The sequence below is a fragment of the Rhea pennata genome, chromosome 16, assembly GCF_028389875.1.
Source record: "Rhea pennata isolate bPtePen1 chromosome 16, bPtePen1.pri, whole genome shotgun sequence".
Classification (NCBI taxonomy): domain Eukaryota; kingdom Metazoa; phylum Chordata; class Aves; order Rheiformes; family Rheidae; genus Rhea; species Rhea pennata.
Genome location: NC_084678.1, coordinates 17,799,090 through 17,826,326, shown reverse-complemented (window position 1 = coordinate 17,826,326; position 27,237 = coordinate 17,799,090). Strand labels below are relative to the sequence as shown.

The following is a 27,237-nucleotide window of genomic DNA, read 5'->3' as shown; positions in this document are numbered from 1 at the left end:
ATTTCCTGGGTTTCCTTTCCTGCCAATTCCTGAGCACAGTCTTGGTTTGGACCAAGAGAAGACATAGGGATAGGCAGCTTCCCCCAGCAGAGGGTGGGAAGAGGGAGTGGGAGGTGGAAAACTGCATAAAAACAGCTCTATAGAGGGAGGAGCAGAAAATGTGAGACTCAATTTCTGCTGGGGACACCACCACTTTCCATTGCCACGGCAGGAGATGCAAAGAGAGAGGACGCTTACCAAAGAGAGGTAGAAGGAGCTGGGAGAGAAGCTCTCATTTCCCACTGACACTTCCTGGCACATGCCATAAAACACCCAGCAAGGCAGTTTGGGATCAGGCAGAGCATCGACCCAGTCAGCACAATGGTGGTTTGCAAATACTTAATTTTGAGAAGGCACCTAAGTACTTGGCCAACGTGAGGCTATAGTTCATAGTGAAGAGTAGAGGTAGGGGAGGACACAGGGATGGGAGGATGAACATCCCGAACTGTTTCAGTGCATTGAAAGGTGCATTGAAGGCAGCTGCCAGGACTGCAACCTATCCCTACGGAAAACTTAGCTTTGACAGACGGAGTCCTGCTGCATGCATGCATTTCCCCCGACACTGGGGCAGGTACAGCGTGCCCAGGATGTGCTGCCAGCCAATGTACCCTCCTTGCTGCGCACGTGCCAGGCCACGGAGGAGCTCCTTAGGCACTGCAGGATCAGCCCCAGCACCCCTGCCCTGGGAGGGTGAGGACCGGCCCTGCCGCGGGGGGTGGCCATCCTCCTTCCCTCCTCGCAGCAGGGTTTCACTCCACATGCCATGGGCTGGGGTGCAGAGCCTGTGGGAAGGTCTCTCTCTGGCATCTGCATCATAACTAGCACACTGGCACTACCATCAAGTTACTGAAATTGTAAGCGACATTTCGAGGGGCTGTATTGTAAAGACAACATTGACCACTACACTATCCTTCCTGCTGCTGCAGCACATTCACTTTGGAAATCGACACTAGGAGAACGTTTCCCTTTGCAGACACCAGAACCCAAATCCTCCATGCTCTTGGATTACTGTTTAACCTTTCAAATCACTCAGCAGGATTTTTAAATGTAAGGAAACCTTTAAATGCTTTAAAAAGGAAGTAGTGAATATTTGTAAACTACAGCCGAACTTTGTTACAGTATTTCTTTAGTTCTAACTAGAAGAGTAATTCTATCACCTCACAGTTCAGTTTCAGCTACATTCAGCTCTAGGAATCTCCACATTCTTATGTAATGCCTTAAAGCAGCAATGGACATTAAACAACAAAATCAAACAACAAAAAAGAAAGTCTTTTAAAAGAAAGATTTGGTTTCTGTATCCTGCATGTTCAGTGTATGTAACGTGACCAGGGTCCTTTAGACCTGCTGCTACAGTTTTGGTTTTTTAGCAGTTGTTTCAAGAGGTTTTGTTTGATTAAGAAAAGCATCGTTTCACTGTAGTTCCAGTTTGTTTGCAGCACCCCAGCAGCTGCTTCCACACTCACTGCTCAGCAAGTTGTAGCTTTTCAGTTGTAGGTTAAAATGGAATATTTAATGCTCTGGAGAAGATGTCTTGTCTTATCAATTATGCATACAACTTTCTGTGCTGGGTAATTAAAGTTCTTTTGTCCATCATTTTCTAAGTTATCGCTGTTGTTAGTCCCTTCAAAGGAAAGTTACCCTACCAGGTTCTTTGGTTAAAGACATTTCCTAAGCTCTCGCTGTGGGGCCATGCTCCTTCCCGCAGCACGTGGCCACGGAGGGATGGTTTCAAGGAAGTCATGGGGCCTGCAGGAGGTTGGGGCTGACTGTCTGTCCCTCTCCTGCAAAGGCAGTGGAGCTCTGCATCTTTACCAGAGACAAGGCAAACTCTACTTGCTATTCACAGGCAAAGTAATCCTTGAGCGGGGAAAAGAGGTGCCGGATCACAGGAACACTCCAAGATCTCCCAAGCACCTTCTGGCGAGCACCACGGCCAATGTTGGAAACGTCTGTGTAGTGGAGGGGGAAGCCGAAGATCCTGCGGGAAGAGGGGAACAGGAGATGCTCAGCTGTGGGAGAGACTCCCAGTACCGCGGCCCGTTCCATCCTTCCTGTCTCTTGGGCAAGCTTAGCTGGCAGCTTGGGGCTGCACAGAGCCAGCTCCCAAGTCCTCATCCACAGGGGTGCAGCACCACAGATCAGCCCTGAGGGCCCCGTCCCATCCATCAATCATGCCTGCGGTCTCCCCACGCCTTTCTTTCAGCCAGCACAGCCTCTGCCGGTGCCAATGGCAGGGCAGGACACAGCTGCTCTGCCCATCCCCTCGTCCACCTCACTGCGCTGCTGGACCCGAACCTCAGCTCTTACAACCTCAGTTGGTGAAATCTTCACCCAGGTGCTCACCATCAGCTCTCTACTTTCCTTTCCTATTAGGGTAGCCAGTGAACACATACTGCTTTCCATCAAAAGCCCTCAAAGCACTAGGCAAAGGAGATACTGTTGCTTTTTACAGGGATAGAAACAGAGGCACGAAGAAAGCAGCAGACTTGCCCAAGGTTGTCAGGAGGCAATGATAGAACTGGGAGGAAAAAAATTATCTCCTAAGGCCCAGCACTTACAGAATCAAGTAGCCTGAAAAATCATTCACGCACTAATTGTGGAAAGATAACCACTCAGCAGATCTCCCCACATGACTTAACATTTGCAATGGGGACCAACTGCCCCTGCCCAGCTCTGCAGACTGAAGGCCAGGGCACTGTCAGCTCAGGATGTGACCCGTTCAGCAGGAATCCAAGAGAGGAATGAAGGAATCCAGCACTGCACCTGCCAATCCCGAGAAATCTATACACAGCAAGTATGCACACATGCCTCCCTCCACGCAGCGGGAGTCAGATGTGCGTGCGGCCAGGACAGCGAGCAGCCCCGTTTCCTCGGGGCAGTGAGAACAGCATGTTCGTTTGCAAAAATTAACCAGCAGTAATAATAAAACTTGATATTAAGGCTCTGGAGTCCACTAATGTTAACTTGCACTGATATTCTCTGTATTGTGTCCCCAGGGAGCAAGGAGCTTGGACAAGAGATGTTGTATACCCCCATCCAGGGCTGCTGCTTCTACAATCTTAATTTTTGAGCCTTACTGATCTGAAAAGACAATCTGTCATATCTAAGATGTGGTAAGGGGCAAGTGTGCTGTGCTTCTCTGAAATATGGTAATGTATTCATCTTACTGATGGCCTCTTGTATAACTACCACAGCTTTCCTACTGAAATACAAGTAACTACAGCAGACTGCTTGTCTCAAAGGCTTGAACAGGAGTGTCAAATACCAGAGATTCACTGCTCAAGTCAGAAGGCAGTTGTCAGAGGAACCAGAAGCGCTGACTTCCCCTGAATTGCAGGGCAGTCACATCCCACTGTCACATCCCACCGTCACATGCAGCAATGAATTCCCCGGGAGACATCTCAGAAGAGCTCAGATTTCCCAGTTAAAGGGAGATGCTGGGCAGGGATTAAGAATCTGGCACGCTGGCTCTACTTTAAAATTGCACTAGAAAAATAAAAGAAAAAGCAAAAGACAAGAGCCATCAAGCTCTCAGCTGGAATCAGCACTAGCATTGAACATCATCAAGTGAAAAACAAGCACAACATATCTAAATACAATAGAAAATTCCTCCTTCCAGCTTTGTGCATCAGGTCCACCTAATGCAGGCTCTTTGGCTTGTCCAAAGTCAATAAATCATTCTCACTGAGTCACTGCCAAGTTGCTAGAGGTCAATAGCCATAAACCCACACCCTCCTACCCACTCCCACCTCCTCCTCCCAGGATAAACGCAAGGGCCTTTGACCTCAGGGCCTCACCCTGAGTCACTGAAAAAATGAAATAAACTTTCTGAGTCTTCTATACGGAAAAGTCACTCCCTACTCCCCTGAATGCAGCTGAAGCCTGTGACTCTGCCTGATTGCCCTCGGATTTAGCCCAAGCCTTGTCAGCCCAGTTCACGTCCCTAACTTGGCACACCACAAACTGATGTCCTTCATGAGACCTGGGAGCTGCAGGCTTCTCCCCTACACTTGCTTGGGTTGGATTTTGTCAGTAGGGTTTGCACTTTTCAACTGAAGAGTAAAATGAGAGTGAAGTGAACCTAAGCAGTAGTCAGAGGAAATGGGAGCAGGGCTTTCTGTCCGGGCGGTCCCCCAGGACCGGCTCCCAGAAACAGGCCAATAATGAACAACGGCCATGGAGTAGCGTTCTGCGTGCCAGCACCAGCTTTCAAATTAACATATGCAACAGATGCCAGCGATGGAATCAGCAACCCTAGCCCAGTCAGCTCCCCAAGGAAGTGACTGAACTCACAAGAGGTTTAAAAATACACATACACACACAGGTGTGCACATGTGTGGTTCTAGCCCCACATATATGGTCAGTAATTTTATCTAGATATTTTGACCAAGACTGACATGATTAAATGCATCTTGCAAGTTATGTTTACTGAAGGGACAGTCTGAGGACACTGAGGAGAAGGAAAAATGTAACAGGGATTGTGCTCTCCAGCAAGGCTTTTACTATGAGCATGCCTCTCCCAAAATGCCAGGCTCTCTCCACCAACACTTGGCTTGTGGCCTTTGCTGCTCTTCAGGATCAACATACATAAATGCAACTGTCCCACAAAACATAAGATGGAAACCCAAGCACCAGCTATCTCATCAGATCAAGCCCAGGGCTCAAAGAAGGTCTCTTGGGAGCAAGGTCAGGGAAAGCGTGGGACCATAAGGAAATGCTTGGTCCTGGAAGTGGCAGAGTCACTGGTGGGATCCCTGGACAGCATCTCTGGCAGGAGGTTCTGCCTTGCGGGGGGCACAGCATTTTGGGAGGAAACACCACAAAGTGCTGGAGCTCTGACATCCATCTCTATCCACAAAGATGGGAACATGATCCCAGGAGATCATGTTGGGCTCTTACCCACTTGGCGACAAAGGCATGCGCATGCCCCATTCACTGGCTGCGATACAGCCCACAAGGTTGGACAGGCATCGCGCTGGGCACTGCACCAGCCTCCCACCACAGCCCCATGATACAAGCACCACCGCGAACCACTCTGCATCCACAAAATGGATCCACTATCACTTCTTCTTCTCCTCCTCAATCCCAAACCTTTGGCTACAGCTCCCCTAAATCCCTGACAATTTCACCACTATTCAACATACGTCTATTAATAGAATAGCATAGCTGGCCTCATTAATTAGCCATTCTTCACAGAGGCATATTCCGAATGCGGATGCGCATCAGTGCCCTCAACAGCTTTCGTGGCACTGCTTTCAGAGGTGCCCTGCACCTGGCATCAACCCTCCCCGCCTCGCTCTGCTAAAAGTGGGACAAAGGCACCTCGGTAAGCGTTGCCCCAGGCATTTTATGCAGAGCCCTCTGAGTCATCGCACCTTGCTTCTCCCGCCCAGTTACAATTGGATGCAAGTGCAAGTGCCATTTCAAACGGCATGATGTGACAGTAATTGCTATTTTAACTTTCAAGCACTTGATGCCTCTGGCTCAGCTTTAATTAGTTTTAGCTCTTAAAAAATACTGGCAACTTAAGCATAAACAAGCAAAAATTTTTAAAACAAGTCTGCATTTATCAGCTGAAGCTTTAGCTGTGTGAAAATTTCATCTTTCACTGCAAGCATGTTTTTTGTGCAGGACTGCTAGTCATCTAATTTTACTTTACTCCAAGCCCTTCTGTTGTGTTTTGCTGTGCATTCAAAGCAAGGTGTGGACAAAGTTTGGAGGAATGCACGGCCTAGCAGGAGCCTCTGCTCCAGTCCCAGCCTCCTTACTGGAGGCAGGGCACCAGCTCCAGGAGGTCATTCAGATTCATCCCAGGCAAACCTATTCACCACCTGAGCCAGAGGCACGGTGCTGCCATACAGCACCCTGTGCACATGGCCTTTGGCCAAGCATCTGCCTCTTAGGCAAAGTCCAGGGCACACGTGCATCTCCAGGCACGGCACAGCCGGGAACCTCTGCTCTCTGGGGTAGTGCTGCCCAAGAGAAGCACTTGCTGGGGAGGCCGAGTGCTGCTTGCACACAGGTCGGCTCTCACAGAGAGCTGTGCCAGATGCGCTGCAAAGCAACCTGGGCAAGTCCAATTACTTCACTCTACAAACTTCAGGTCTGGAGGCAGGGAGCTCATCTACTTTTTTTCCAGATTCTCCTCATTGCTAATTAGTAAGTGTATTAGCATCAAAACATCATCACAGGGAAATCACACCATGAGGCAACTGCAGTTCGTTGGCTCTCAGGTGCTGTGCTTAGGGCCAAGGAGGAAATAACTGCATAACCTCCTCAAAACAAAGTAAAACCACAGCAGCAGATTACCTGTTCATCCCTGGTAGGTTGCCCCAGAAATAGCGTGCTCTGTGGGCAGCTGATATCTTGATAGCATCAATCATAACTGGGTTACACTGCAGTCCAAGAGAGAAAGAAAAAAATAGTAATTAGGACAGTTGGTGCAAGACAAGTCTTTTGCTGAGACCTTCCTTGTGCAGATGAGCGGGACCTCAAGCATGCACCCTTGCAGGGGCAGCAGGGTCCCAGCTGACCTCCCTGCTGCCCCAGAGCCCCGCAGTGGTGCCGGGAAGGAGGCAGCCGGGGGGCTCAGCCCTGCCCAGCAGGGAAGGACATTCTCTGCTGCACTGCAGAGAATTTAGAACACCTCAACAAATCCTTCCTAATGATTTAGCCTGAACGACCCCTTGTTCTACATCCCCAGAATGCAGCCTGACCCGTTACATGGGCTCCCAGGCAATAGCCATGACCAGCAGGTAATGAAAAGCACAGCACATTTCAGGGCTGGTTTCTCCAGGCCTCAGTCAGAACTGTTCACCTCACGGGAGACTCTTACAGCACAGACCAGAAAGCTGCAGTGGGTTTTACTGCTTAAATCAGAGTTTTGTCTTGGTTACCACAGAATTAAAATTGCTTTCCGGTCCCTTACCGCCCTCTCCTTGGAAATAACAGAGCATTTGCTCTGAAGAACAGAAGCTTTCTGCAAGGCTGGAAGTAATTCTACCCTGGAGAACCAGGGATCAGGAGCTAACCTGCTGAAGGTCAGCAGGGATTCTGCAGCAGAGGTGAGATCAAAAAACTGCTTCCTCATGAGTGCATCAGGCAGGGCGTTTTCCAGCACTGGGGCCATATAAAACCCAGGCCATGCCCTCACTGCCCAACCAGATTGCTCCTAGGTCTTTTCCCACAGCTATTCCTACCTCCAAAAACCGAGAAATGTCCCTCTTGTCATTGACTCTCATGGCCACTACGTTCTCAAACATCCAGAAGAAGGGGCGTTCCTCTCCCGCCTTGGGACGAGCGTAGTTCAGGAGATGATAAAATTCAAAGAACAGCCTCCCAGTTCCTTCTGCAATGGAGGAAGACAACGTGGCGTCAGGACCCACTGCGGTGCCACGCGGGGGTCTGTGCACACAGTGGGGCCAGGACCCCCATGGTCCCACCAGCTAGGAGGCAAGCGGGGCTGTTTGCAGAGCTCCCTGTGCAAACCCACCTCCCTGCCGTGGTCCCTCTGGATCGGTGGCGTCTGGCCCTCGTGGTCCGCCCCGTGCCCGGCCTCCCCGGAGAGCACCAGAAACAAGGTAGAGACAGCTGGCATTTTGCAGATGTCACCCCACAGCTAGCAATTCGGAGGGCAGCCAGCAGCAGTGGGGACCAGGTCTGAATTGTTCCCCTGGACACCGAGGTGGCCTCACACCCCGCCAGCACCATAGAGGTACCCAGCCCCGCCAGTGACAACGCGGCCTTACCGTACAGACCCTTCCTGGCAGGATTCACAATGGAAATATCATTACAGGGGCTTCCACCGATCACCAAGTCGAAGGGACCCCACTCTTCAATCTAGAGCAAAGCGACAGACCCAGTTGGGAGGCACCACACAGCCAAGTCTCTCCCCACCAGCAGGGACAGGGGTTGCAGCAGGGGCTCGTTCACTCCCGACGCCTCCCCATCTCGGGGGCCGTGGTCATTCGATCTGTGTCGCCCAGCCCTCCCATGGAAGCAGTGCTCACGTTTCTCTTGGTTATGTTCCTGACATCGTGCACATAGGTGATGTTGCCTTCATGCCGCATGGTTCCCACAGCAATAGGGTCTTCGCAGATCTCCGAGGCGATGTACTTCTCCACTTTAATGCCCAAGTCCTTCAGCACCAGGTAGCCTGCCAAGAGACACAAAAGGAGGTCTGAGGCTGCACTGGTCTATTCCATCTTCCAGTCTCCTTTGCAAGCACAGAAACCTGATTTTGCCATTCTTGCTGGTCCCAGGTGGGTACAGCCAAAGGCCATTTTTAGATGGGCAGAGTATACATTTCTGACCTCTCTCCTCCAGGCAATTTTCAGAGAGGCATCCAAAAAATCATAGCTTTGCTCCCAATGAGCAAGATCAATGCTGAGTGAACTGGAGTCAAACCAGTTACCCTGAATTACTGAGACCAGCTTAAAAACACTCCCACAGCTCTCACTTCTCAGTGAAACCAGCTACCTGAGAAGACAATCAAAGAACGTCCAGGAGCCCAATTCCCACATGCTCCGCCGGTGCCTCCTCCACAGCCCGCTGTCCAGTGGGAAGGAGAGCACCTAGCTCCTTGACCCTTCTCACTGAGCTTGTGGCCACAGAACTATTCATCACTGATGGCCAGCACTGCCACACCATCAGAAAGATGCTCGAGTGCCTCACCTGTTGCTATGCCATCAAATAAAGACAGCACCCTAATAGGCCTCCTCTTTGCGGCTGGGACTGCTGGGTAGATCTTTGGTGCATCCTGCAATGAAAGACAGCAATGAAGGCTTGGCTCCTTCTGCAGGGAGCTTTCTCCTCCAAGCAGTGCTGTGACACTCTACAAGGCCAGTGGAGACCTCAGCTCTACAGGCCCCTCTCTGCTGCCAGGAGGGCCTAAGACCCCAGCAGCCTCGGGGATGGGCCTACGGGGACGGGCCTACGGGGACAACCAATGTGAGACCAAGTGGCGGGCTGAGGGGTTCGGTTTTGTGCAGCTCCCTCTCCTCCCTCTGCTCCGCCTGCAGCCCTTACATATTCCTGTCCTTTGTCGCTGGTGAAGAAGTCCTGCAGGCGGACGTTCCAGTCCTGCCGGCGCTGGAGGACCCCGTAGCTCTTCTGCGGCTGGCACATGTAGCAGTTCCAGGGCTCTTGCTCTTTTGCCTTTGCTGATGTCCCTCGCCCCACCAGGACCTCCAGGCACTCGACACAGAAGCACCTGCACAAACCACAGCACCTCGTGCTTGTCACCCCCAAACCCCCTCCAGCCTCTTCTCGAGCTGCCCCCGGGAACATCTCCCCAGGACGCATCCAGCTGCAGCTCGGCGGAGCACGGATGGTGCCAGCGCCATGTCCTGCCCAGGCAGCACCTGCGAGGTTCCCACGCAGCACCCATCGCCGCGAGCTCGCGGGCAGCGCTGCTTGGGCTGCGCAGGGCAAGGAGCGGAGCCCACCTGCAGCAGCTGGCGTTGCTGCAGAGCAGCAGCTCCTTGCCTTCGCAGCACACCGTGCAGTACGACTGGTAGCCGTCTTCATCGTACATATAGAAGAGCTCCAGAAATCTATCCTAGCAAAGAAGGGGAGAGAATCAGCGTGGCTCCTCCTGCATCTCTGCTTGTTGTGCAGCGAGGTCCTGCCAGCAGCAGTGGTGCTTAAGCACCCCGGGGTGCCTGCACCCACCGCTCTCCCGCGGGGCTGCCCGCGTCACGGCAGCGCTGGCTGCAGCGGGGCCAGCGTCACTGGAGCCGGACCTTAGCACCCCGGCAGCACTTACCCTGCAAGTCTGGCAGAGCCCCCCCTCGAACAGCGGGTGGAAGGTGGCTGGGTTTTTCCTGCCGCAGGACAAGCAGCGGTCTGTGCAGAGAGAGAGCCCCGCTCACGCCAGCTGCTTCGCCCCCGAGGCAGCCCGGCGCAGCTTTGCCTCTACGGACGCGCCCAGCGGTTATTTCTAGGACATGTGAGAACAGCAACTGCAAGCGCTTGGGTAAACGGGCTAAACTTAGGAGCGCAGCGTCCCCCCCCAACCAGACCACAGGCTGCAAAAGGCCGAAAGCTTTGCTCTAAAGCGTTTGCAGGTGCAGGTCTCGGCTGGGCTCTCCCCGGGATCAGGCCCCACGGGGAAGAGCTGCCCAGCAGCCTACTCCCCTAGAAACAAATGAGGGCCCAGCAGCCTGCAGCGCCTTCCCCGATTCCACAGGGTGTATTTAAACAGGGAGACCAGTTAGTTTTGTTGAGTGCTGCACCCAGGCACAAGTATTAGCCCAGATCTTCTGTCAAGAGAGAACAGACAGTAATTACCTTCAAGACTCCCGCTGTTGTTCGTAACTTCAGAAACCATTTGCTCTTTTTGATAAACAAAAAAAAATGAAAAAAAGAAAAGAAAAAGACACAGTTTCATTCATTCCTTAACAAAACAAACTTCAAATGTACGCTAGCTACAGCTGCCCCATTTCTTGCATTAAAACAGACACAACCTGGCTGAGCGCTACGTGGAGAAGATAAGGCTACGTGCATACGTGCAGTAAATACCAAACAGAACGAAGGCAGCAGCCCAGACATGTGAGCCGGGGAAGGAGCAGTAGAGCTACCCGTAGCTTGGCACAGATCCTGCCTGCGTGGATGCACACATCGGGGCAGTGCCGTCACAGCCAGCGTGTGCGTAGCGCATTCGGGCAGGTGAGGATGTTGGGGAGGACGGTGCATGGAGAAGCATGTTTATGGGCATACGATGCACGCCCCACAGAGTGGCAGATGCAAGGGGTACGCACTGGCCTCTCAGCTGAGCTCCCCTGCTTGCAACGCTCCCACAAACAGATCGTTTCTGAGCTGAGCAATTAATGAAGCACAGCTGGAGGCTCTGCACCTCGCAGTTTGGTTTGTGTCCCATCTGCTCCTCAGGGTTCACTCCTTGGTGCTACTTTGACCTGCAGCTATTTCCTCTCTCCAAGCGGTTTCTCCTCATGCTTTTCACGCATGCAGGGGCAGGGCCCCGCTGCTTCCCCAGCTCTTGCTCCCCATTACCTCGGGTCTGATCCTCCTCCACCCGCTGCTCCTTGCTGTTGTTGCAGGGGTTGGTCTTTAGCCTCTTGGAGGGGGGACACGGCTCGAGGGGCGGCACCTCCTCCGTGCCGTTCCGCAGGGCTCCATTCTCTGCAAGAGCAATGCAGGGGCCATGGGCACAAGCTGCCAGCCCGGGGCACGCAGGGATGGCTCCTTTGGAGGCCCACAGCGAGGTCCCAGCGAGGCCCTTCCCGGTGCCCAGGCTCCCCAGGCACAGCCCGGCCCAGCACGGGAGGAGAGCCGCAGGCCCGCGCAGCCTCCTCCAGCATGGCACTGGGGGACAGGTGCAGAATCCCCCTTTCTGCTCCCCTCTCCTCCTCATCCTCCACATACGTAAATGCCCTCAGGCCCCATGCCACAACAGCTCCAGGCTAGAGGAAGACCATGAGGAAAAGACCTAGCCAGACCCTGCACACAAACAGCAAAATATTTCCTTGCAGCTGAAAAGCTTCTTCTGCTTCTCCAAAGGCAGGCTGCATCCCCCTGCTCTTCCCCAAACCCCCCAGTCCCCGAGGGGCCACAGATCACGTCTGATTTCCAGGAGCAATGAATGGAAGCCCAGGCAGGTGCTTTATACCAGCTTTTTGCTAAGCCACTTCTGGGGAGCTCCATCCCAGCTGGAGCGAAGAGCAGTGGGGCGGCCTGGCCGGCCACGTTGCCGCCGCAGGGCACAAGCAGCCAGCGGGGAGGGAGCATGGTAGCCTGCTGCCCGAGCCAGCTCAGAAAACCATCAAACCTGGTATTTTAGGCGGTTTCAGTCCCTTGAAGCCTAAAGGTTTGAAGCCGGTGAGCGCCCAGTCAATCATGGGTTTCAGCTGCTCCTCCAGAGTATCCCCAGAGGTGCTGGTAAAAGTCTTCCCCGAGCGGCTCCTCGCAACCTGTCCACAAGAGAAGGGAAATAGCCTCAGTTCAGAAAACCTCCAGGGGACCCTGTGCCGCTGGGGACCCCGAGGCCTGGCAGTGACTCCCCGTCCATCAAGAGCAAGCCAAGAGCAGGCAGAAGATGTCCCTGGTGCTTTGCAGTGCGATAAGCCGGCGTGCAACGCATTGCCCTTGTGGGATCGGGATCAGCTCCACAGGGTGCTCAGCGCCAGCCCCGAGGACAAAGCACGTCCATCACCAGCACGGCTGCTCCTGGCACCCTTGCCTGGCAGTTACCGCGCTGCTGCAGGTCAGAGCCCGGCTCCGACCTCCACCACACCGGGGATTTCTGGAGCAGCGAGGCTCTGGAGCCGCGCCGGAGCTGCTCCCGATTCCCTAGGAAGCAGCAGAGTCCAGCCCCGGGTCTGCGCTCAGAAATGTTTCCAGCGGGGATGGAGGGGCTTCTTGCAGACGTCCGTCCACATGATGCCAGTGTGGCGATACGGAGGGGGACAGGATCACTGCTGGCTTGGGGCATTAGCCCCACTAATAGCCCTCAAAATGCTTCGTGCACATTATCCATAGCCGCCTGCCTGCAGGGCAAAGCCAAGCCACGTGCGCAGCAGCGCGGAGAAGCCCTGGCCCCAGCTGCCTTCGCACAGCGCCCGAACTCTGCACGCACCAGGGCTTGGTTCAGCCGGGCTCCAGACACCTCTCGCACCCTCAGCGTGGGGCTTCCTCGGCGAGCGGCATCAGCCCACGCCGGTGCCCGGCCTGGCCGGAGCGCAGCACCTCTCTGCCCACACCCCACGCGCCCCCCACACCGGCTGGAGCCCGGCGACGTCCCTCGCCTGCACCTTAGCCACCCCTAAAAGCCAGCTCCACTCTTCAGTTACCTCCAGGGCATGGTACACAGCTCGCCGATAGGAGACCAGCTTATTAAAAGTGGAAGAATTGAAATGCTGCCTAAACGCCATCAGTCCCACCAGCTTGTCTGCAGAAACCTAGAAGAGAGCGATAAACGCTTGCTAATGCCTGCTAAGTGACAGGCTGGTTCCAGGACCGGCGCGCGCTTTGCGGGAGGGACCATCGTCTCCGACACCCCCACGAAGCTGGGCTGTGCTGCGGCTGCAGACCTCTCTAAGGAGGGAGAGACCCAGCGCCCGGGACTCGCCCGGGTCAGCCGGCCCGAGAGTCAGCAGCAGAACCAGGGAGGAAACCCAGGATCCAGGCAGCTGCCCCCCGTGTAAGATGTCACCCCTATTAATGCTGCTGAAGAGACGGATGCTGGTGGACCAAAATAGAAATGCATCCCCCCATCTGCCCAGTCCTTGTGTCCAGAGACAGTCTCACACCCTGCCCTCATTCTAGGGCATCTTTCTCCACGGAAAGCATGGAGAAACACAGCATCCAGCGCCACCGTGGTCTGTCCCACAGTCATGCAACATGCTCAGCCACAGGCTGGAATGACAGTTTTGGCCTTCAAAAAGGGGGTTGCACAGCCCAGGAGGGATCCCCGGGTCAGCCCGTGCTCTGACAGCGGCGACCAGGCCTGAGCGAACGAAAAAGGGCTCAGCAGCCCACGCTCTCGGCAGCAGTGGTGCCTGCAGACCCGCGCGGCCGGGGCGGCAGGTGCTGCGGATCCAGCCCGTCGGCACAGCCCCTCGGCCGTACGGCTGCGCCGTGGCTCCCAGCTGCTTTTGACGGCCGGGCTGCGCATCGTTCCAAGCGCCTTTGTTCGGGCAGCGCAGCCACGCGGGGAAACGCGGCGGCTGTGCACAAGGGCAGGAGAAGCCGGGGAGGGAGGAAGGAGGGGAGGGCAGAGGAGGCAGCACGGCACATCCGCCAACGACAGGCTTTTTGCACCCTCTGCTGGGCACCCGCACCTCTGTCAGCGCGGCCGCGCCGGCGCAGGCACCAGCCGCGTTGCAAGCGGCCGGCACGGCGCCCGAGCCCTGCACGGCCTTGCTCGCACATGGGCGAGGGGCTCTTTTGCCCCGGGCACATAATTCCCAGGCAGACGGCACAGCGCAGAGCTGTGCTGAACGGCCGTGTCCCCAAGCCTCTCTCCTCACTGCACCAGGCAGGTTTTGAAGCCCTTTGCATGCAATTGGGGGATCCTGCACCGACTCCTCCTGTCTGCGCAGCCACCCCTGCCCTCAGCCAGCGCCGAGCAGACGAGCAAAACGGCACAGAGGAAGAGCTGGGGGGCTTCCTGCGGCTCCACACGGCTCTGCGGAGGCACCCGTGCTGCGGTGGGGCTGACACACACCGAGGCAGGCAGCGGTAGGGCAAGGCCAGGGACACAGGTAGGACCAGGTCCTGCAAAGGGCAACGGGACCAGGCAGCGGTCTGGAAGGCTTTAGCTCGCACAGGTGCAGGAGCCCCAGTGCAGGAGCAGCCAGACCTACGCCAGAGCCACACGAGCACGCCAGAGCCTGCAGGCCATGCAGAAAGCCTGCAGCCTCTGCCCAGGGAGCCTGCAACAGGGTGTGCATGCACACGCACGCGCGCTCCGCTGCACGCAGGGCCAGGCCCAGGAACGGGACGGGACAGCCTGCAGGGGAGGCGACTTCGCCCTGGCCCCGGCCGGGCAGCCTCTGGCCTTACCTCCGAGAACTTCCCGTCTCCGAACCACTGCACCCACCGCATGCCGGAGACAGCCTGGCGCTTGGAGGTGGCTCTGTAGGAGACGACGATTGCTGGCCACCAAGAGAAACCTTTGATCTTTCCCCACACAAGCTCTCCAATTCCAAACTCCTTCCCATCCTGGAAGCCAAACAGGAGGACACAAATGAGCAAAGAGCGCGCAGCCAGAGCTCCCGTGCAGCACAGACCGGGAGCGGCGCCGCGCAGGGGACGGCACCATTCCCTTGCGTCCGGGGCGCCTGCAGAGCCCCCCACGCCCCTGCCTGCAGGTCACCCGCGACAGCCAGGCCACCCGCACCCACCCCTGCACAGCGACGCCCCAAAACCTCTAGCCCCTTCCTCAAAGGCTAATTGCAAAGCTCTCGTGAGCAAGGCTGGGCCCCCCCCCGATCGCACCGAACACTGGCTCCCAGCCACGGTATCGCAGAAACCACGGAGAAAGGCTGCATGCTGCCAGCGCTGTGCGGAGCCAGGCGCCCGGCACATCAGCACGCGATGCGTGCCCTGTCCTGCAGAGCAGCCCAGGCGTGCTGGCGTCGGCGCCCAGCGCGTGCCCGCTCCTGCCCGCGTCCCTGCTAGGGCTCCGCAAGCCCCAAGGGGCCTTTCCCTGCCTTCCAACAAACCCCGGTCTAGGGAGCTCCTCTTTGCACAAAAAGCGTGGGAGTCAGCAAGGTGCTGCCCGCGACGGGCAGGCGTTCTCCCGCGTCTGCTCCACCTCTGCCTGCAAGGGCCAGCTCGCTGCCCGCTGCTCCCAAGCCGCCGCGCGCAGCCCAGGCACGGAGCCCCGCATGGAAGCACGCGGAAGGCACAGCATCGGATGCTGCATGTCCTGCCCCGCTGCAGGGAAGAGCTTCTGCCCCGGGATCGTTCCCTAGGTTGGTGTTTGCTTCAGAAAGGCATCAGAGGACGCCCAGCCAAGCTTGTCTGGCTGTGCCGCGGGGCCAGGGCACCCACCCTGCTCTTACTCCCACAGCGGGGAACAGAAAACAAAGCAGAATGAAAAAAGAAACAGAGGAGCCGGGAATTGACTGCGCGAGGGCCTCCGAGCTGTGTCCGGCCTCTCCAAGGGGCGGACCAGTGGAGACCCCACTGACGCCGTCCCCCTCAGCGACACTGACCAGGGAGCAGATCCCTCCTTCCCTTCTGAGCTTTGTTCTGCAATTAGGCACCTAATTATGCAGCAAAATGCATGTGCCCAACTCCTGCAAGCCTCTGGCCCTGCCCTCACGCCCTGCAGGCAGTGAATCACTCTCATCTGCAGGAGCAGCAACTTCTTTCCTCTTCAGCATCTCCCAGCAGAAACATTTCTGCGCAGGCACCCGCCTGCCTCTGCGGGGCACGGTTCCCAGGCTGGCGCGTGCCGCACGCCTGCCTTGGGGGTCCAGGGCTCTGCTCTGCCGCGTGCCGCGTGGGCAGCGGCTTGGTGCTGCAGCCGGTGCGGGCACCGTTCCGAGCGGCGCTGCGCCCCGCAGACGCCGGTCGGGAGCAGGTTCCTGGGGAGGTGGCACCGACCCGGCTGGCCGGCGACGGGGCTGAGGAGTGGGGAAGGGCACTGAAGGGGAGCAGGAGGAGAAGCAAATCCAGGCGAGGACTCCGAGGCTGCCCCCAGCCAAGCCAGAAGCATCTGCTCTTGCCCTGCCCCTTCCCAGGGCACCGGATCTCCACATAGGAGCAAGCAGAGGAAACTCTGCCACGTGCAAGCTGCCTTCGGCGGCAGCGGCACCCGCCGCTCCTCCGTACCTGGTATTCCGATGCTATCCCCGGGTCCCTGCTTTCCGGGTCCTCGGCCAGGAGCTCGGCGGTGCCATTCTGGCCCTCCTGGGAGCTGCTCCCAGAAATCGTGCTGCTGCTCTGGGACGAGTCCTGGGAATCGTCCTCCGTGAGGTCGATGGTGGGCGCCTGGATGGACACGGCCGTTCGCCTCTTGGAGCACTGCACGGCGGGAGGGAGCAGAGCGTCACCGCCCGCCCAAAAACCGAGAGAAAAGGCAAAAAGGCAGGAGACCCGGGCGCCCCAACCTGCCGTCACCCTCTGGCCAGGCACGGCGGGGCGAGCAGGGCCGGGAAAGGAGTGCCCGGAGGCCAAGGTTTCGGCAGGCTCCTGGCCAGGGAGCGGCTCATCGGGAGGGCCGGGCGGGCGCTGCCCCGGCGCAGAGAAGGGTGCCTCACTTGTGCTTTTCTTTCCCCCTCCCTGGTTCATCCCAAGGGGTCAAAACCGCTCCCAGTCCATAACCAGGGCTCTCAGCAGCATCCCTCCACCTCGCAGCTGGGGAAACTGAGGCAGAGAGGGGCCCCGGCACGGCCCCGGCTGGGAGCACAACCCGCGCGGCACGGTGCGGCGCGGCACAGCGGCCCTCACCCGCGCCGGAGCCGGCAGCTCCTTGAAACCCTCCACGCTGCTGCCCTCCTTGATCTTCATCTCGTGCCGGGTCTGCCCTGCCTGGAAGATGAGGCGGACGGGCGGCTTCTGCCGCAGGCTGCTCTCCCAGCCGGCGCTGCCCCGCGGCCGCACCTGCAGCGTGGGAAGGATGGGGCTCGGTGGAGGCGCCGGGGCCGAGCCGGCAGCGGCAGGGGCGTCCCGGCGGCAGGGGCGTCCCGGCGGCGTGAGCCCCGAGACACCGCGCAGGAGCCGCTCGCCCGGAGGCCGCACGCACCCCCCTGCGCGGAGCCGCTCGCTGGCCCCGCGCCCCCCACGCCGGCCCCGGCTGTGCCCAGGGCCGCTTTCCCCTGTGGTTTGCAGCAGCCGCAGTCGACAAACCAGCCTGAAGCAGGCATGCTTCCTGCATCCGGCGTAGCAGGGTGTTAAAATGAAATGAGATTTGTGCAGTGGCCTGCTCTAAGTGAACGGCCCCTAAAAACAACATCTGGGGAAAGCGAGTTTACCCCAACTGCATTTTCAGCTCTTGCTTTTGAAAGCTGCACAGTCGCAGGCAGACCTCCAACCTTGGGGTTTCATTTCAAAGTCAAAACAATAAAACTAGAAGCCAAAAATGCTTCCAGACACTGAAGGTTTGTCAACCCAGTTAAAAAAAATAGTAGGAGGTTGGGGGGCAAAACTGGGATCCAGCACCCACAGATGCTCAAACCAGGCCACCCCGAGAGTGGGAGACATGAGATGCTCCAGTCTATCAATACAGCCAAACCTTCTCAAAGAAAATATCGGTATGAGAATCACATAGCAGAAGTTATCAGATCACTAGAACACGTAGTGGGCATAGGTGTGTTATAGACTACACCCTCCTGCTGCTGCACGATCACAAAAACTAAAGATGAAAACAAATATTAAACTTATAAATGAGGATTGCACCCTCTGTTGAAACGCTGCACCCAGCACCCAGCGAGAGAGCCCCAGCAGAGGCGACGCGCACTGACACGAGACGGAAGAGCCGTCCCATCCGCGCAGCTCGAGCGGGGCACTCACCTCCTGAGCCTCCACGAGCGCGAGCGGCCAGGACAGGTCCTCCTTGGAGAGGTCGCCCTTGCTCGCCCTCTTGTTCCGAAGGGACGCCAACCCCAGACTCCCAGCGTCTGCAGGAGGAAGAGTCAGAGCAGTCTTGCCCTCAGCAAGCCATTCTGGCCACGTCGCCCTATGTCTCTGCACGCAACTCTGCTCAAGGAGCAAGTCTTGATTTCAAGAGACCGAAACCTCATCTTGGAGAAACGTGGCTGAGAGTGGAAGTGCTATCTCCAAACTTCCCCCTTGAGGGGCTGCTGACACGGGCAGTCCCAAAATCACTTCTGCAGCAAATCACAGACTTGCTGTAAGAACTGCAAGGGGCTGAATAGTAAGTGTGAGGCTCGCTCTCTCGCTCTTTTCTTTCTTTTTTTTCTCTCTTTTTTTAGCCTTTTTGTTTCAAGGAGCCCAGAGGAATAATGAAACCATACGCCTGCTGTTCAGGTCTTGTCATCAATTCATTTAAAGCACTTTATAAGAAGAGGCAAGTTCTATCGTTCGCAAGCACAGACTCACTCCAGCAGACCAGTGCTTGGCAAAGAGAAGACCATGTCTTCCTGAATCCTTCCTGCACTTCAGGGTCCAAAAGCCAAAGAAAAACCTCCGGGCATGGAACCTCCAAGCTTTGTTTCAATTTCCTCTTACTGCAGCAAGAGCTCTCCTATAACCTCATGAACCTTGGACCAAGACTTGGGGAAAATAATGGGAGCATCACAAGACCCATGACCCACTCCTCGAGTTAGCAGCTCTCCTGGTCCTCTGCCCCCTTGCTCTTGGTATGGTTAGTTAAATGAGGAAAGGGCAGAGCCAGCTTCACAAGTGATGCAGCATGGCACACCGTTTCCGTAACAGCCTCTGTTGCTGTTATGTTTTTATTTTCTTTAATATTATTTTCTTAAACAATAACGTAACAGCAACAGAGGCTGTTACCGATGAGCAACTTGCATTGTTGCCTTGGACTTAGGGCCAGCCAAAGCTGAGGTTTAGGGTGCGAATTTAAGTAGCACTAGTGAAACACGTTATCTTCACCATGCGAGAACGCCAAGTACCCTGCTGCATTGCCCAGCCCCGCTCCAAGCGGACTCAGCCAGCGGAGCTCCACTAGTCCTCGGCGCGCAGAGGACGAGCCTCTCTACGGAGGAGCCCCACCAGAGCCTTGGCCTGCTCATCACGCAGTGCTCCTTCAGGCTGCAGGTGCCGCGGGGAAGCAGAAAGCCAGCGGAGTTGCGCCACGGCCACAATGCAGCAAGCCGGCCGCACCGGGAAGTGGGGGACACCAGCACGGCCGCCGGCGGGCAGCCGCGAAACCCTGGCCCAGCTCGGGCACGGCGAGGCAAGGCTCACCTGGAGGATCGGGCTTCCTGTGTGCTTCCAGAGCAAGGGAAGGTTTGTCCTTCGCAGGATCGGTGCAGTCTCCATTGATGAGGATCAGCTCTGCCCTGCAGTCTGCCTCTTCCCTGCCGTGGTTCTTGTCCTTTTTCATGCTGGCCTATGCAAGGAATAAGTAGAAAGGAAATTTAGCCATGTGGAAAGCCCAAGGAAAAGCAAACTGGGCAGCCAAAGCTATTCAGGCAAGCCACAACTGATCATTCCCTTAGCAGCTCTCCTAAAGCACCCAGGGAAGCAAACACGAGGGTCAGGGCTGGGTAAGTACCACGTGCTAACGGGAGCCTGGGCACGGCCTTCCCACAAACATGGCCCTACACGTTCACCACCTTCAGCAAACGAAGGCCCCAGGCTCAAACCTGCTTGTTCGTCCGGGAGGGAAACAGCATGTTTCTCCAAGGACTCTGCACACGTGGCAGGACAGGCTCCCCCCAGTATGGCCCAGAGAGCACTCAAGTCTTTAACTGAGCCCAGCTTAACTCCCGTGGCCGTGCCAGTCATGGCCTGGGACTTCTTCCAGAAGGAAGTTGCCCAGGAGCAGCACGGGAACGCCTCTGCTAGCAGGGACGTTGCAGACGTCCCAAAGCCTCGCCAGCCACCTGCCCCACCACACTCCTGCCATCCAGCTGATGCCCTGCAACTCACAGCAGCAGCTGAGCTGCTGCAGTCATCCCGAGACACCGCAGCAAGCTAGCCACGCGCGGCAAAGTCCCGCTGCCTGCCCAGGGGTGAGCACCCAGAAGGCCAAAGGGGCCACGCTGCAGCAGGTGCCAAGCGAGAGATGCAGGAGCCGTCTTGGGAGATGAGGTTTGTTCTGCTACCAAAAGAGCAAAATTCCCTGCTCCCAGTGTGAAGGGGAGCAAGGCGCACTGCGGCCGGTGTGCACGTGGAGAGATGCTCCCTGCCAGCCCCGGCCCCCGCGCCAGCCTGAGCAGCCATGGCTCCACTTCCAAGGGGAAGCCAAAAGCTGCTGGGAGTTTCGTGGACAAACTTCTTTGCGGACAGATGGAACCCCAAAAAAGCAAGGTAAAAATGAGAAGTCAGAGACGTTTCCAAGCCTTCCTACTGTCAGGACCTCTCCCAGCGACCCCTCCGCGGGGGAGAGCGGATGCTGCGCTGCCAGAGCCCCCAGAAACGCAACCCGTCTCCCCAAGGCAAAGGGCTCCCGACCTCGAGCCAGGCAGGACTCGGGCACGTGGCACTTCCCCATGGCATCGCTGCGGCGCTGGGGGGAGACAGCCAGTGGGGCGAGCCCCGGAGCGGCCGCTGGCGCGGCGTTCCTGCGGGAGAGGTGGGGCGCCTTGCCGGCGCCTGGCTGCCCCTGCCTCCCCCCAGCTGCTTCCCCTTGATCCTGTTTTCGGAAGCGGAGGCTCCCAGACTCCCCCAGAGGCGCCCTGGACGACATCAGCCAAGCTGCCTCATTGCTGGGCTATGGATCCGTGCTGCAACTCGCCCCGGCAGTGCTTGGCTCAAGCAGCCGGCTTTCGAGGGCCGGTAAGCACCTACGGAGCAGCCAGGGGAACAGGGTTTCTGCCCACCGAAGGGCCCACGGGGGCCAGAAAGCCAGCACACAGGGAGCAGACTCCAGGCACGGCTGCCCCCTCCCGCGCTCGGCTCGGCCTAGGAGACATCCCCACTTACTTGCAGCATTGGCTCCGAGCGGCTCCCTAACAACTGAGATTTCTGCTCTCGCATCATCTGTCAGCACCTCACAAACAAAGACCAGTTGGGATCTGATGCTTTAAATGCAGCAGGAGGGCAGCATTAAAATGCTGGTAAAACACAACCGCAAAGGCAAGCGGGTGTCCAGCCACCACCTTTGCAGCGCATGGCCGGGCGCAGGGCCCCCTCTCCCTGGAGCCCCATCTCCACAACAAAAGGATGAGAACTGGAGAAACAGCAAAAAGACTAAGCAAACCCCTCCAGCTGTTTGCAAAAATCCCACTGCTCCAGCACATCTGCTCCCAGACCAAACGAACAATTCCTGGGAGCTGCCCAGACTCGCCGGGTGCCCCCGGCAGCTCGCGGCCGGCTGGGGGAGGCCTGCTGCCGGCGGCCCAGCACAGCGCCCGGCGCTGAGCCTCTGCAGCGCCTGCTCCCGGCTCCAGGCATGCACAGGACTGTTCTGCAATGCTGCAGAAGAGCAGTGGATCATCAGCAGGAGGGATGCTGCAAAAAAAATCGACTCCTCTCCTTCAAGAACACCTAAGCTGCTGGGTGATAGCAAACAGGGTACACTGCCTCTTCCAAGCAGTGGTGAGGGCACGGGTGAAGAACGGGGAGCACCTCCAGGAACCACGTCTTAGGAAAGGGGTGGACCACATGGAGAGTCCAGCAGACAGCTACAAGAACAACAGCTTTAGGAAGAGTGACAAGGAAATGCTACAGAAATGGGATTCAGCTTCAGGGGGGACACAGTACCAGGCACAGCCACCTCCTGACCCTGAACCCTTCAAAACATCTGCACCCACAAAGCCACACCGGGACATTCAGAGAATTTTGCATTTGGCGCTTGGTCAGGGCCTGTTTGGGGGCCTCAGCCTAGGAGGGCCACAGTTTGCACCTCAAAATGCCTCCTCCTTTCTCAGCAAAGGAGCATTACGAGTCTGCAGCAGGCAACCAGTGCGCTCCTCCCCCAGCCAGCCTGGCCGCTGGCCACAGCCACGCCACAAGCCCACAGCAAGCGGCTGGTGAGCCACCACGCTGCTGTGACACCCAGGCACGGCCCGTGAGAGCCCGTGAGAAAAGCAACTCTTGCAGCTGTCCTGCACGATGTGAATATGTAAGGAGGACTCAGAGCATCTGACAGGCCGAGCTTTGCTTTGTCATGCACTTAGGGAGCTCTGGCTTCATAAACTTTTTTTTTTTTTTTTTTTTTACTGTTTGTTTGGAAAAACACATTACTTTGATTGGAAGTAATCACTGCCTTGCAGAGCTGGAACCCCCCCCCACAGCAAGGCTCTGCCTCTCCATGAGATGAACACAGCACATGGGCATAAGGACAGACATTTCAAAATACCAGGTCCACGCAGGACCTGCAGCGTGTGTGCACGCAGAAGCAGAATCATAGAATCACAGAATGTGCACTTCTCCAGTCGCAAAACCAAGAACACTTCCAAAACAATGAGATGGCAAGATCTCATTGCCATCTTCTGATACACAAGTGGAAAAGGAAGGGTATTCTTGAACCCAGACTGTGTAAAGCTACTTGAACTCCTACACCCAGCCAGCGAGACTGCAATATCCATCCCTTTTCTTATTACTGCAGGCCTCTGTGCCTAGAAATGAAGCTGCAAACTGCAAACCATCCTACTCGGTGGAGGAGGGCAGTCGAGCCCGTGACCCACCGATCACCAGCAATGCATCCGGCATCCCAAGCATCAGCACCTTTGCTCAAGAGCAAGGCACATTCTTTGTCCTTGCCTCCCCTCCCAGAAACACACAGCAGCATGTGCATGCAGGGCACTAAGAAAATAATAAGAAACAGAGCACTCCCCTTGCATGCTTCTCTCTCATAGGGGGAGGAGGAAAACAGCACAAGAGCGTTTGCACTGCTTAATGCACTGCAAATATACCAACATACGCTGCAGCAATACATTTTGTAGGGAACCCAGGAAGAATAAAATAATGCATATTTCCAGCTGTGGTGCTTAAAGCTGCCCAAGGGATGGGCGCTCGCTGCAGCCCAGGACACTCTGCCTTGGTGACCAGGCCATTCCCTGCAGCTATAACCCAGGGAGACAATGAACCCGCTGACTTCGGATCCCGCCCTAGTTTTGCAATACCAGTTGCTTTAAGGTTTGCCAAACTGGGTGAAGACTATGCCATAATACTAACTGCTTCAAGAGTTTCCCAGCTGGCTGGGGACTCTTCGGTGCCTGTGCAGCCAGGCGGGCGCCGGGGCCAGGCAGTGCCTCCAGACCCGGCTGGCTGCTGGGACCAGCATGGCTCCCCCAGCCTGGCCTGGGGCTGGCTTCAGTTTTCCTTCTTGAGAAAACAGAATTGCCCTTATCAGGTACGTTTCCCCAGTAGGTGGAGAGTTTGCAAGGGAGACAGCCGGACTTTGCCTCCAGGCACAGGGCACGCATATCAAAAGGCTGCAGGGAAGCACTTTGCAGGATGGCTGGGATGGCAGCCATCGCCCAAGCCCTGTTTGAATAACAAAAAGAAATAAAGGACCCCGATGGCTGGAGCTAGCTCCCTCCAGCCCCAGCCCCTGCCGACGGCGCTGGGCTATCACACACACAAATGGCCTTTAACGCGCCCCAAAACTGATCGTTTCCCTCTAATCCTGGAAAGAAAAGAATTGCTGGGTTGGCAATTTAATAAGAAAGGGAACCCACTCTGGTAGATATGCTCATTAAAAAGGCCGGTCCTTTCCCTCCCCTGCCCGCTTCCTGTGTCTGGCCCCTCTCCTTGCTAATTCTCTGTCTCGGCACTCCTGGGCTCCAGCACTTCCCTCCATTTTCCCGTTTCCTTCCCGGCCCGGCCCCGCAGGAGCGCGGCAGCCCCTCGGCGGCCACCCCGGCTTCTGCACATCAGCCCTTCGCATTTGGCAAAGCTCGGTCCAAAGGAAAGAAACAAAACACAAACCGGCCCCTCCTCTCCCCGGGAAGACCAGGCCTGCGAAGTCTCCTGGGCCGCCACCATCACAGCCAGCCGCTGCTCCAGGCGCTCCAGGCTCCTCACCACGCTCATCTCGGTCACGCCGCGCCGGCTCTCCCGGGAGAGCTGCCCGGCTGAGGCCCCGGGGTGCACAAGGTCCGGCTCGCCGCGGCCGCCCGTGGGCAGGGCGCCGATGCACGGGCACCGGCTCGGCTCCACCGTCGCGCAGGTGGGACGTGCTCAGCAGAAGGAATTCCTGGTTTTGGAGTTATAAGTGCGTCATCTTTCCCCAGCATAAAAGGAAATAAAGCAGTGACACCTCACTGTGCCCATCTCCCCCCCCACACACACACCCTCCACCTGGCCTTCCTACAGGGGCACCAAATCTCCAGCCCTCTTTCCAGACCCAAACGCTCGAGAGCCTTAAACACTCAGCGAGTCGCTTGGTTAGAAAGTGGTGGCAAAGGCAGCAAAGGGAAGGCATTTGAGACCTTGCTTCTTCTCCCAGCCCACTTCTGAAGGACACTGCGTGCACCCTCAGAGCCCCACGGTCGGCCCTCGTCCTGGGTTTCCATCCGCTGCTGCCCGTCTCCCGGGGCTCCCGGAAGCCGTGCCACTCACTGGGGCCGCTCTGGAGCTTGTTTCGCCGATGTGATCCCTCCTCTGCCTCTCCCTCCGCGAGGGCTTCTCCCCTGCCTTCGGGAGGCGGCGGCAGAAGACTCCCTCCTGCCACCCGTGTTATTTTAGCACGCCGCTGCCTGAGGCTTTGCCGCGTCGGGAGGCTCAGCGCGGTGCCTCGCCGGAGGCCTCCTCCTCCTCCTCGCCCTCCGCGGCCGGGCAGCCGCGCGCCCGAGCCACCAGCCGAGCGTCGCTTTCCTTCGGAGAGGGAAAAGGAAAGATGTATTTGCGGATAAAGTGACCCAAGAAGAGGAAAGCAAAGGTGTTCCTGGCGGGCACGGGGCTGCTGCCGTGCCTCGGCCTCCCGGAAGCCCTCCCCGCGCTGCTGGAGGGAGGCAGCGCCGGGAGCCCTGCCGAGAGCCGGCGCCTGCCTCCGGGCTGCGCACCCACCCGCGGGCAGGACTGTTCCGGCCCTGACCCCCCTCCCGCCCCGGGGGCGAGGCGATCGCTGGCCCCATGTTAGGGACGGGAAAGTTAAGCCCTGAGGCTAACTGCGCTCCCCCCGGCGGCTGCGGGCTCTGCCCCGGCACCGCGTTCCTGGACGGTCCCGACGTCTCCCGGGCGCTGAGAGGGCCCCGCACCGCCTCCCTCCAGCGCCGGGACCAATGCGGCCCCGAGCAGGCTGTGACAGCCCGAGACCCGCGGGGCTCCGGCTAGGCGCCTAGCTCCGCGGGCACCTCCGAAACGCCGCCCCCGGCAGCCGCGACGGATGCGGGCGGGGAGGGGCGGCCGCGGGGGCCGGGCCGGGCGCCCCCGCCAAGCGGCCCCGCGCTCGGCGCTGCAGCAAGTGGCTGCGGGGCAGCCCGCGCCGCCGGCTCCCACGCTGCCGCCCCGGCCCCGGCCCCGGCCCCGGCCCCGGCGAGGGGCAAAGGCGAGGGAGCGCGCGGAGGCGGCGCCGCGCTCCGGGGCGCCCGGTGCCGCGCTCCCACCGCCCCATTGTCCCCCGGCGCCGCGCGCAACAAAGCCGCCCACGAGGATGCGCGGCGGCCCCGCGCCCCCGGCCCGGCCCGGCCCGGCCCCCGCCGCGCTCACCTGCGCCGCGGGCGGGACGCGCCGTCCAGCGGGGCCGCGCCGCCGCCGCTCGCCCGCCGCCCGCGCCCCGGCCGGCCCCGACGAGCCCCGCGCTCCGGTTACATGGCGCTTTAACCCTGCCCGTGCTGGGCAGCCCCTCCTCCTCCGCCGCCGCCGCCGCCCCACGCCGCGCCGCGCCGCACGCCGGGGGAGGGGAGCCGAGGCGAGGCGAGGGGAGGGGACGGGACCGGGCCGGACTGGACCGGACTGGACCGGGCGGGGGGGGGGGGGGGGCGCAGGGCTGGACCCGGGCCGCCGTCCCCTGCAGAGTATCGCCGCCCGGCCGCTCCCCCCGGGCCCCACATCCCCCCGGGGTCCCACATCCCACCGGACTCAGCATCCCCTGGGCCCCTGCATCGCCCGGTGGCCCCGCATCCCCCTGGGGCCCCTGCATTGCCCCCAGCCCCACATGCCCCCAGCGCTTCGCATCCCTCACTACCCCACAGAGCACCGTTGTCCCCCACTGTCACTGCCCAGCTCCGGTGCTGCTCCCAGAGCTGCCAGTGCAACAGAGCTGCCCCCAAGGGGGAACTGCCCCCCACACACACACTGTGCCCCACCACAGCACTTCCTGGCATGGACAAAGCCTCACAACACTTTTACAATCTTTTCTTTTGATTGTTTGGTCTCTTAGTTTCCCATGAAGAGGCGAGAACTTGCAAGGGCTATGCTGCAGACAGAGGAAAACAGTCTGCAGGTCTCCTGCCCAAGACAAAGCATCCAGAGTCCACGTGGGGTATAATCTCTGCTCAGTTGTTATTACTTCTAGATACAGCAGAAAACTATATATCCATATGAAAAGAAGTGATATTATTACCCCGGTGTTACAGAAACAAGCTCTCTGGGCCAGGAGGAAAAACGAGTTAGCTAAAGTGTTCAAAAGCTGTGGGAAGTGCCTGGACCAACCCCCAGGCCTGTTCAGCAGGGTTCCCTCCAGACCACCCCTCCATTTGCACAAAACACAGGCATGAAAAATGTAGCTGCATGTGCAAGAGAAACCTGCAATTGAACAAGAGAAGGAGCCGAGAAATCTGGTCTGGATAAGCCTTCGGGAACACAGGAGATTACAGTTCAAATAAACACACACCAAATAAACCTAAAGCTAATTTGCAACTCTGCTGAGCAGATTAAAACCAAGCAAATAGATTTTACTCATGTTTGTTTTTTCAATTTTGGAAAAGCAAAATGCTTTTGTGGGGTGAGCTCTTGAGACTTTCGAGGCCACTGCTAAGAGTGGAATTAGCCCTTGCTTCAAGGATCCACGGACTCCCCTCCCTTTCTACTAAAACCTCTGTTTGCCCCACTGACCTGCCATCAATCTCCCATCTCTCTGGAAACGCCCTCTTTCTCTCTCTTCCCCTTGGTTATCATTTAATTCAGGAGACCACGTCAGGGAATGCTGTGGGTAAAAACGGCACGGTACCAAACAAAGCCGCTGTGACC

The 27,237-nt window shown here is 57.7% G+C and overlaps 1 protein-coding gene across 1 annotated transcript; it reads right to left on the bottom strand.

Moving 5' to 3' along the window:
• Positions 1–1,610: 1,610 nt before the first annotated feature.
• Positions 1,611–24,138, bottom strand: DNMT3B (DNA methyltransferase 3 beta). Its single transcript, XM_062588951.1, has 19 exons — positions 24,034–24,138; positions 19,399–19,543; positions 18,022–18,128; positions 16,960–17,112; positions 16,342–16,533; positions 14,563–14,721; positions 12,849–12,956; positions 11,828–11,969; positions 11,053–11,181; positions 10,330–10,374; positions 9,806–9,885; positions 9,486–9,598; positions 9,067–9,250; positions 8,713–8,797; positions 8,049–8,194; positions 7,788–7,878; positions 7,239–7,387; positions 6,349–6,434; positions 1,611–2,017 (listed from the first exon to the last, which is right to left on the bottom strand). Exons 1-19 carry the CDS (start codon positions 24,136–24,138, stop codon positions 1,876–1,878), a joined length of 2,361 nt encoding a protein of 786 aa, XP_062444935.1. The 3' UTR covers positions 1,611–1,875.
• Positions 24,139–27,237: the final 3,099 nt, after the last annotated feature.

Bases quoted from the DNA above. Each gene is read 5' to 3' on its own strand.
- DNMT3B (XM_062588951.1), bottom strand. From the start codon at position 24,138: ATGAGCGTGGTGAGGAGCCTGGAGCGCCTGGAGCAGCGGCTGGCTGTG. The intron at 16,534-16,959 runs GTGAGGGCCGCT...CCCGCCGTGCAG, and splicing joins AGCTGCCGGCTCCGGCGCGG to TGCTCCAAGAGGCGAACGGC. The intron at 7,879-8,048 runs GTGAGCACTGCT...GCTTTGCTCTAG, and splicing joins GGAACATAACCAAGAGAAAC to ATTGAAGAGTGGGGTCCCTT.